The sequence below is a fragment of the Engraulis encrasicolus genome, chromosome 17, assembly GCF_034702125.1.
Source record: "Engraulis encrasicolus isolate BLACKSEA-1 chromosome 17, IST_EnEncr_1.0, whole genome shotgun sequence".
NCBI classification, from domain to species: Eukaryota; Metazoa; Chordata; class Actinopteri; order Clupeiformes; family Engraulidae; genus Engraulis; species Engraulis encrasicolus.
This window is the reverse complement of record NC_085873.1, coordinates 23,141,748-23,152,760: the sequence shown is the minus strand read 5'-3', so window position 1 is coordinate 23,152,760 and position 11,013 is coordinate 23,141,748. Positions and strand designations below refer to the sequence as shown.

Below are 11,013 nucleotides of genomic sequence, written 5' to 3'. Positions count from 1 at the left end.
CGGAAGAGGACCAGAAGACGCAGCTCCGCATGCAGGAACTGGTGGAGAGACTGCAGACCAAGATGAAGGCCTACAAGAGACAAGTGGAGGAGGCGGTAGGGGGCGCTCTCTATCTGTCTGTCTGTCTGTCTGTCTGTCTGTCTGTCTGTCTGTCTGTCTGTCTGTCTGTCTGTCTGTCTGTCTGTCTGTCTGTCTATCTATCTATCTATCTATCTATCTATCTATCTATCTATCTATCTATCTATCTATCTATCTATCTATCTATCTCTCTCTCTCTCTCTCTCTCTCTCTCTATCTATCTATCTATCTATCTATCTATCTATCTATCTATCTATCTATGTCTGTCTATCTATGTCTGTCCATCTATGTCTGTCTCTCTCTCTGTGTCGCACAAGTCACACAAGTCACACAAGAGACAATTATGCCTCTTTTCCACTGCCGGTTTTCTGGTAGACCTACAGCTCGACACAGCACGACTTGGCCGCCACTTTTTGCTTCACGACTGAGCTGTGTCGTGCCTATTCAAAAAGCAAAAAGTTGCCGCCAAGTCGCGCTGTGTCGAGCTGTAGGCCTACCAGAAAACCGGCAGTGGAAAAGAGGCATTAGAGGAGGTGGGAGGGCTCTGTATATCGATCTCTCTCTCTCTCTCTCTCTCTCTCTCTCTCTCTCTCTCTCTCTCTCTCTCTCTCTCTCTCTCTCTTTCTCTCGCTCTCTGTCTCGCTCTCTGTGTGCGTGCGTGCATGTGTTATAGAGAGAGATTGTGGTAGAGATGTAGGCCAAAAGAATCTTTGAAAAAAGATACGTCATCCTTGTGAAAATGGGTAATGGATAATTTTGGTTCTTGTAAACCTTACTTCCATATTTACACTTTTACTGTCATCGTTTTCGTATGGGAGATAATAGACTTGCTGATGCTACCTTCTGAAACTAGTCTTCCCTTCACCTTAATTATTCGCTCAGAATCTTGGGAAAGTTTTTTCCTTCCTTTGCTTTTGCAGTATTTTCAGAAAGCATATTGAACTACTTCTGTGTATGAAAAAAATATGAAAATAGGTGTGGAAAGTGGAAAATTCGAAAATGGATCAGATGACATGGCATGACTAGAACGTGTGACAGTGACAAGGACTCTGGTGTTTTGGTCCTGCTGTCATCTTGTCATCTGAAAGTCTGGCTGATGCAGGAAACTAGGACACGCTGAGATGTTTTTCAGTTTTGGGGTTGTGAGGAGGTGGAGGTGGAATTTTTTCTTATTTTTTTCCTTTTTTTAGGGCCCACATTCAAGTGGTTCCCTTGATTTCAAATAGGTATAAATAGATCACATAGGGGCATACTGGAGGTCACATGTCATCTACTCTACTTTACTTTAACTTACTGATAACGGGAAGTAGCCAGTTTTGTTTTTATTTACGTATTTTCCACCTCCTCTATTTTATTTGGCAGATACAGAGCCTCCTACACGGATATACTGATTATAGGCATAGATTGTGGAGGTGGATAGGGGTTTTTTTGCTTCTTTTTTTAGGGTCCACATTCAAGCTGTTCCCTTGCTGTCAAATGCTATAAACAGACATTGGGCCTGTGTCATTTCTCCCCTTTACTTTAGCTTAATAACAACAGGAAGTTCCACCTCTTCCATTTTATTTGGCCTGAATGCAGATACAGTGCCTCCTACGCGTATGTACTGAATATAGGCAAAGGTTGTCTTAGAAAACATCTACTTGTCTGTGCACAGATTTCGATATACCCGCACTCCATTTTTCACTGGACATCTCCAATTCCATCACTAAATGTTATCCACACACAAGCAAAATATTTAAGCTAGTAGTGTATGTGTGCTGTTCACAGCGAAATGGCCTTAGTAACTCTGCCAGCATTGAAATAGATAAGACGGTACGAGAATAGAATAAGTTAGAATAGAATAGAATAGAATAGAATAGAATAGAATAGAATAGAATAGAATAGAATAGAATAGAGTTGAATATGTACCCATAAATGCATGACCAATGAGATTAAAAGCCTCATCATATCTGGTGCAATGTAGTGCATTAGATAAGGTATCAATGAATGATACTGCATGATAGGGAAAATGACAGAACATTTTTTTGTGTGAATTAACAGATGTGAAGAAATTCAGACAATTTGTGTAACATTGCATTACACTTACAGTGCCCTCCATAATTATTGGCACCCCTGGTTGAGATGTGTTAAAAGCCTTAAAATAAATTCAGTGTTTATTGCAGAAGAATACTGTCACACTGAAAATTGTAGGAAAATGTAGCCTTCAACTCAAATGAATTGTAAGAAAATAAAAAAATCCCTGACTAAAAAATAATTATTTTTCATTAAATCACCTGTTCCACAATTATTGGCACCCTTAACAATTCCCAGGAAATAAATATAATTGAAGCATTTCTGTCATTTCTACAGTAGTTTACAAAGTTTACCAGAGTATGTAGGAACATTTAATTAGTAATTCATCACTTCCTGTTTCCCTGGGGTATAAATATGACGTGACACCGAGGCCATTTCTCTTATCCACTCTTAAACATGGGAAAGACAAAGGAACACAGCATACAAGTGAGGCAGATGTGCGTCGACCTTCACAGGTCAGGCAGAGGCTACAAGAAGATTGCCACTCAACTGCAGCTGCCCATATCCACTGTGAGAGGAATACTTAAGAAGTTCAAAACAACTGGAACAGTGGTAAACAAGCCTGGACGAGGACCCAAGTTTATTTTGCCACCACGCACAGTGAGGAGGATGGTAAGAGAAATCAAAAGATATCCAAAGCTCACTGTTACAGAATTACAACAAATGGTAGCATCCTGGGGTCACAAAGTCTCCAAATCAACCATCAGGCGCTGTCTACACGCCAACAAGCTGTTTGGGAGGCATGCACGGAGAAAACCTTTCCTCACTCACAATCATAAAAGCAAGCGTCTGGAGTTCGCCAAGCGGTATTGGGGCTTCAACTGGGACCGTGTGCTTTGGTCAGATGAGACCAAGATTGAGCTTTTTGGCAGCAAACACTCTAAGTGGGTCTGGCGTACCACGAAAGATGCGCATGCTGAAAAGCACCTCATACCCACTGTGAAGTATGGGGGTGGGTCAGTGATGCTGTGGGGCTGTTTCGCTTCCAAAGGCCCTGGGAACCTTGTTAGGGTGCATGGCATCATGAATGCTTTGAAATACCAGGACATTTTAAATCAAAATCTGTTGCCCTCTGCCCGAAAGCTGAAGCTGGGTCGTCACTGGGTCTTTCAGCAAGACAATGACCCCAAACATATGGCCAAATCTACACAGAAATGGTTCACCAGACACAAAATCAAGCTCCTCCCATGGCCATCTCAGTCCCCTGACCTCAACCCCATTGAGAACCTGTGGGGTGAGCTGAAGAGGAGAGTACAGAGGAGAGGACCCAGGTCTCTGGATGATTTAGAGAGATTCTGCAAAGAGGAATGGCTGAAGATCCCTCTTTCTGTCTTTTCCCATCTTGTGAAACATTATAGGAGAAGATTAGGTGCTGTTTTGTTGGCAAAAGGGGGTTGTACAAAATATTAACACCAGGGGTGCTAATAATTGTGACACACATTATTTGATGTCAAATAATTATTTCTTTATGTGGGATTTTTTCCCCACTGAATAAATGCACTTGTATTGAAGGTTGGATTTTTCTCTTTTTTTCCATTAAGGTCCCATATTATTTAGAAAAAAATAATAATAATTGGAAGCTAAAAAACACATCTCAACCAGGGGTGCCAATAATTATGGAGGGCACTGTATCTTAGTTTCTATCCAAAGCGACTTACAGTTATTTAGGCACAAGTTAGGTGCCTTGCTCAAGGGCACCTCAGGCATGGATGAAGATGCTGGTAAAGGTGGGATTTGAACCTGCAACCCTCTGATCTAAAGGTCAGGGCTCTGACCATTCAGCTATGGCTGCCCTTCCCCCATAACCTGTACTGTGTGTGCCCGTGCAGGAGGAGCAAGCCAATGTGAATCTGGCCAAGTACAGGAAGACGGTACATGAGTTGGACGATGCGGAGGAGAGAGCTGATATTGCCGAGTCCGCCCTCACCAAGATTCGCACCAAGAACCGTGGCAGCTTCGGGAAGGGATACTCATCCGTAAGTCAGAGGGATAAACCATGTATGGCTTACATGTAAGGTATTGTGTTGTAAAGAATGTCTAATTGTAAAGTACAGTATTGCCTCTTTTCCACTGCCGGTTTTCTGGTAGGCCCACAGCTCGACACAGCGTGAATCAGCCGCCACTTTTTGCTTTTAGATTGAGCTGTGTCGTGCCCAATTGAAAAGCAAAAAGTGGTGTGCGAGTTGTGCTGTGTGGAGCTGTAGGCCTACCAGAAAACCGGCAGTGGAAAAGAGGCATATGTGACTGACTTCACATTGGTGTGTGTGTGTGTGACGTTTTACGTAAGGTTACAGCACGTTGTTGTGTTTCCATACTCAAAGCATGAAGGTGGTGTAATACGTATATAACCAGATATTGGTGTGTGTCTGTGTCATGTTTCAGGGTTACAGCACACCGTACCCGGGGCTGGTGAGGTCACCGAGCTCGGCGGGGTCAGAGGGCAGAGGTGAGAAGATCCTGAACGATGACGATGGAGAGTCCGTCAGCTCGCTCATCCCCGCGTACCTCAACTCACTCAAGAAACTCATGGTGGACTAGACCCTAGGCACAGTGTGTCCCACCCTGCCTTTGTCTTGGGTACCCTCTAAGGCCGGCCGCACATTGGCTCCGACAGCACTCTGGCGCACTTTGCTTCCGACATAATTCGGACCCCCAAACCAAATTTCACATGAACATAGCATTGATAGTCAATGGGCGGCGCCAACAAAATAGAACTTGTCTCTAATTGCTATCCGACATCGGCGAATGTCCGCGAACATCGGCGCCAGTGTGCGGGGTTCTATTGAAAACAATGAAATCGAACTTTTGCCCAGCAGTGCTCAGCACTTTGTCGGAGCCGGTGTGCGGAAGCCCTAAGCCATTTTGTTATATGATGAGTACCCCCCTTACGCATGCTCTATACCTGTTCCTCTATGGGACAATGTGACTACACTCCATATATTTGTTAAAATGACACTTTTCCACGTATCCTCTGAGGTGTGCTCGCGTAACCCTTGTAGTGCACGTACCCGACCGTGGTTGGGTTGAGTACCTCAACTCCCTCAAGAAACACATGGTGAATTAGAGTCTAAACCCTAAATTACCACAGATGTAAAAGGTCATGGTGGACTAGAGTATAGATTACCAACGATTTTGTAAGATCATGGTGGACTATACTCTAGACTACAGATCACCAAAGATATTCTAAGGTCTGCCTATTTTACTCCACTCCCTCAAGACACTCAAGGTGGATTTGAGTCGATTTAAGATTACTACATGGTTAAAGGTCTGCCTACCCCACTCCCTCAAGAGACTGAGGCTGGATTAGAGTATACACTACATCTTACCACAAGTTTAGGCTAATTTACTTATACAGTCAAATATCGCGCACATCCAAATTTAGACCAGGAGCAGGGTCAAGATGTGTGTAAAATATAAAAATGAAGATGAACCATTATGAGCTCCATTTTATTGCAGAGTGACGTTTCGGGCCTCCATGGGCCTTCTTCAGACTAAAAGTTTTCCTCTGCCCACCTTACTTCACAAAGTTGATATACTCTACAGGTTTCGCTCTGAATACCGGTAAATGAGCAAAAAGTCAAACAAGTGTGCGGTAAACTTCTTTTCTTTTGAAGTACTGAACGCTCCTGCATTTACCAGCACTGTAGAAGCTGTGCATGGATCTTTGAACTTTTGCTACTCTACAGGCCTGTGCACTATCCTACACTTTTTCCCTGAAAACCATAGCAGACCATCATAATGGGCTCGTTATGTACAATCTTGAATCCCTCAAACTGACACCCTATACTGTACCACGAGCTCCCAACGTTATCCAACATGGGGCCCAGTTGAAATCTTCACAAACGTTCGGGGCCCACCTCTGACACAATGAACATTACAACTCAAATAAATAGCCCTCAGCAGCCTACACACACATGCACACATACACACACAAATATTAATTTGATTTTCAGTAAAATGACGATCACTGCCCACTTGGAATACCCTGGTCCACTGCCCTACACAGGTCTCCTTCTGTCTGCTGTCCACTCTCCTAACCCTTTCCCCAAACCATCTCAGATCTTCAACCCCCTCATCCAGGTGTCCTTACCTCACCTACTGTAAGAGGTTGATGACTGATTTTGCCAGTGGTCTCAAAATGGCAGAGCCGGCAGATCATGCATGGGCATGGCAAACATTTGGCCCGCCATGAGGTTGGAGCAAATGAAAACATATACAGTATACGTGTATGTGTGCAAGCTCTGCCCATACGGTCCGGCAATTTGTTTGGCCCTCAGCCTCATTTGAACAACATAATTTGGTCCTTTGGGAAAGTAATTGGAGACCATTAGACTATACAGCAGGTTTGCTGAACTACCTATTATTTTTCTCTCTTATCTTTCCTCTTTCCATCTCAGATGTCAAACAAGTTACGTTAAGTTGTAAGCAAATGTACGACCATTTTGGTTTCTGAAAGCAGGACATTTTATGAGAAACGGGTGAGTTATTCCACTGTGGTGCAGAGATGCAGTTTTCAGTTCCCCACCATCAGACTAGACCTAATGAAGCACCACTGGACCTTTGAACGCCACTAAGAACTCCAGTAGGTCATTACTTTCATCTGTTGACTACAAAGACCTCTATCCAAGTGGGTCAGTCACTCACATTTCAATTACTTGCATGATGATATAGATTGTCTACAATGTTTTTATTTTTTTTGCTTGTTTTTTTTTTTTAAATCTATTTTCTTTATAAGTAATTCCTGTAATACTTGTGGTGTTTTTGGGGCGCTATAATATTGCCAAATGATGTGCATGAAAGCAGACACCTTTGCCAAAGTAAAGTTGTTTTATAGCAGATTATTCCTTAAGCATTATTGCAAAGTTTATGACCAAGGCCAAACTCTTTTAGTAGAAGTATCTCTTAAAGTATGTAAAAACAAATGATAACAAATTATACGTATTTATATCAATTCTCAAATGCTATTCAAAAAAGTATTATGAAAGCTATAAAGTTTAGTGCACATGTGATTTTAGGTACATTCCATGTTGTCATTGAGAATAAATGAACTACAGTGTATTTGAACCATACAGATGAATATGAAACGCTTTTGGACTTTCAAAGCCAATCAAAAAGTGTTTTACTCCACTTGGAGCAATACTGAACCTTTTCTGGAAATAAGCACCTTATACACCTCTCCCTGAGTTTAATGTTTGAGCCCTTTTCTGAGTCTGTCAGTTTTACCAATTACATTGCTCGCTTGTAACTAGAAGTAAAAAGTGAAAAGTGAAAGTGAAAGCCCATTGGGAAACTCCAACTCCCATTGTCATTGTGACACAGCACTCCACAGCACACAAGTGAACACTGCACACTGCACACAACGAAATTGCATTTATGCCTCACCCGTGCAAGGGGGCAGCCCTCAGTGGCGCCCCATGGGGAGCAGTGCGGTGGGACGGTACCATGCTCAGGGTACCTCAGTCATGGAGGAGGATGGGGGAGAGCACTGGTTGATTACTCCCCCCACCAACCTGGCGGGTCGGGAGTTGAACCGGCAACCTCTGGGATGCAAGTCTGACGCCCTAACCGCTCACCCATGACTGCCCATAGTAGCATCACCAGACTGAGAGAATGGCAGAAAGGACAGAAGAAAGGTAAAACTCAATTAGTGAACTTAAGGAGAGGTGCAAAAATGAGCTTATTTACAGTATTGCTTTAAAGCTACTGCTTTCATGATATATCAGTATTCTTTCGACATTTAAACGTATAAATAAAACAAGCTTCTCAAATACTGCGCATCATTTTGTGATTTGTTCATTGATATCTACACAAGACATCAACTGAAAGGTATGTGATGCCACTGCATGTCAAGGGGTCATTGACATTTTTTAGTAGCCAACGCCAGATGGTAATAAAAATAAATAAAGTAATTAATATTTGTAATTCATGTACAACCAATACATAATGGTATGCTTTAAGGTAATCCAAGTAAAAACAAATTCATACAATAGTGGTGTTGTCATTGTACCACCTTGAAGTCTATTACTAAAAAAACAGCAATACAAACACAAAAAACACAATATCAACACACTAAAGGCAGTGGAAATGCAGGTGTGGTTTTAAGTTTGAATTTAATCATGTTGTCTCCAGTACTGTATGAAGCATAACTTGCAGAACATTCTCTATTTGCTGTCAATATGTACAATTTGAAGTGATTTCTTTATTGTTAAGTTCAGTCAATAGAATCAGGTTGTAGGTAAACACTTTTGCTCAACAAGATGTGTCAACATGATGGAACCACACATATGTACAATGGCAAGACAATGGCAACGTAAAAAAGAAGAAGAAAAAACAACTTAAGCTGATGATTTTTACTGTATTGCCACAAAAAGGACATAAAGGGAATCCAGTTAAATGTTTGAAGTGGAGGAAAACAGTGTTATTTCATTCAGTATAAAAATAGGCATTGCGTAAAATAAAAATCAATATATTATCTGTACCTTTGCAATTCTATACATCTTCAATTTATCCTTACCCCTTTTATGCATACCCATGGACCAACTTGCCTACTGTAAGTAACTAACTGAGAGAGACAAATCTGAGAATGAGACTGATAACCAAATATCTACTGCATAAAATGTTGAGGGGATTGTTAAAAGATATAATTAAAATACTTCACCACGTAATTCATCATCAAATAATAAAAACCTGTGAGCATGGTAGGACTGTAGTTTAGAGAAATATAACGCAATTCTAGTCTGGCAATCTGGCATACAGGGCATTTCACGGTGGCCCAACAGTTCTCAGAAGACATTGCTGTTGGGTATTTCGTATTTTCTTGGAGATCGGTACACAATTTAGAGGGGTCCACAGTGTGCGAAAATGTCTGGGCCATTTTTTTTTGGTCGCAGTCCAGCCATGAATATGCTTAGCTAGTTTTCAGAGTAGAATTTAGGTTTGTTTTCTGATGTTACAGTCAATGATATTGACACATTGTACGATGCTTTCCACTCTAAAAGTGGAACTTGAGAGGGTGTTGTGTTCAAGTATTTTGTTGTAGGGACATACAACGGAGTGGAAGTTTATCCTCATGATGTTTTTAGTGTGCATGCTTGAAACGTGCCAAACATACATCTAACTATTTGGTGATTCATATTTGGTGGGCTTGTGCTTTTAAGCATTAGCGTTTTAGCATTACCATGCCATTCACAATCAAATTACCCTTGCCTACAAAAAATAGCGTCAGTTTTTCAGAGAAATAAACTACAATTTCTCTTCACCCCAGCTGAAAAGGTCAAAGGTTATTTCATCTGGACAACTCGTGTATATAAATAATCTACGAGTTGCCCGGTGGAAAATACCACATGGTGCAGTTGTTTTTGTCTGCTTTTCACGTCGGCGTTTGGCATTTCCCATAATTCCCATAGCATGTGCATGCCACAATAATCTTGCTGTACTGTGTGTTACATCGGTACAGTAGAAAACCACAGTATGGTCCTCCCTCTATAGACCCATCCAAAGAAAGTCTGACCTGTAGTTACCCTACGAGACGACTCTTGCCTCCTGAAGGCCTGCCGACAGTGGGAGACAAAGGGGTATGTTGTCTGAGGCCAAGGGAGATAGGGGGCCCAGAAATGCGTACCTACTACATTATATGCATTGGGTAGGGGGCCCTTTCAGATGACTTTGTCCTGGGCCCAGGGAAAGCTGTCAGCGGCCCTGGCCTCCTGTATCAGACACAGACTAAACACTCACCACGCCATGTGAAAAAGCGGCATTTCATCACGTTCACAAAAAAAAACCTTTTAACTGTGGCCATTGAAGGGCAGCCTGTTTCTATCATATCCTCCCAGTCGCTACAATTGGGTTTTTTGAATCTCTGAATTATTAGTTTAAACTTGGAAAGAAATATGTGGTGTTTTAATGTGCAGCATGTGAAAAAAGCAACATTTCATCACAGTCACAAAAAACTGTGGACATTGAAGGGTAGCCTGTTTCTATACTCCCAGTCACTAGACTTGGCTTTTCTTTTCTTTTAAATCGCACAATTTTTAGTTTAGACGTAATATTAATACATGGTATGTGAATAGGAGCCTCAGCTTCTGTGCTTGACTAGGATTTGTGGGCCAGGTTGTTTAATGCTTCACTTGCTATCAGAGGGTTCCTGTCATGCTGTGACATGTTTATGTCAGCCAGACATATGAGAGAAGAAAAACAGAACCAATTCCAAGTTGGAGAAATGACCACGGCCAGAAAGTGCACTTCAACAGACATAAATTAAGTCAACAACAAGATAAAAACAAAAGGAAAATGTCAGAGGCGGACAGTATTTACAGGAAACATTCGCGGGAAACGGATGACTCCACACAGAGCAGAATACCATGTAGTAGACAAGTGTTCCGAAGCTGTCAACTTGACATGCTTTTGAAAGTATCAATAATACTCTCAGGTAAGGCCATTCATATTACTAACTTGACTAATTATGCCAAGACTGAAACACTGAATTAAATTTAAGGCTCACGTTTTGAACCATGAAAAAAAACATGTTATTGCATAAACCGTGCAGCTTTGATATTTCAATTTCAGGGCTAGCTATTAACAATAAGATACTGTATACACAGACTCAGGGAGGTCCACGGTGGAGGCATCATGCAACTCAAGTCTTTTTCCACTGACATTTGCTTTGATGGATTGTATTTCTGCACGTACAGTATGTGGTTCATGATGTTCTTGGGGATAAAACCAGATATTTAGCTGGAACACAGGCTGGCTAGGAATGACACGTTAATTAAGACGGTGAAGATGAGGCCTGTGTGTGTGTGTGTGTGTGTGTGTGTATGAGAGAGAGAGAGAGAGAGAGAGAGAGAGAGAGAGAGAGAGAGA

At 41.8% G+C, this 11,013-nt stretch overlaps 1 protein-coding gene across 1 annotated transcript in view; it reads left to right on the top strand.

Annotated features, from left to right (window-relative positions):
- The window catches only part of LOC134467976 (putative uncharacterized protein MYH16), a 101,329-nt gene extending 93,263 nt beyond the window's left edge, over positions 1–8,066 (top strand). Inside the window, exons 22-24 of the mRNA XM_063222000.1 lie at positions 1–95; positions 3,981–4,127; positions 4,534–8,066. The exon at positions 1–95 is cut by the window's left edge and continues 106 nt beyond it. Coding sequence (XP_063078070.1) covers positions 1–95; positions 3,981–4,127; positions 4,534–4,689 — 398 coding nt within the window. The 3' untranslated portion in view covers positions 4,690–8,066. The remainder of the gene's footprint in view (positions 96–3,980; positions 4,128–4,533) is intronic.
- The last annotated feature ends 2,947 nt before the right edge of the window (positions 8,067–11,013 follow it).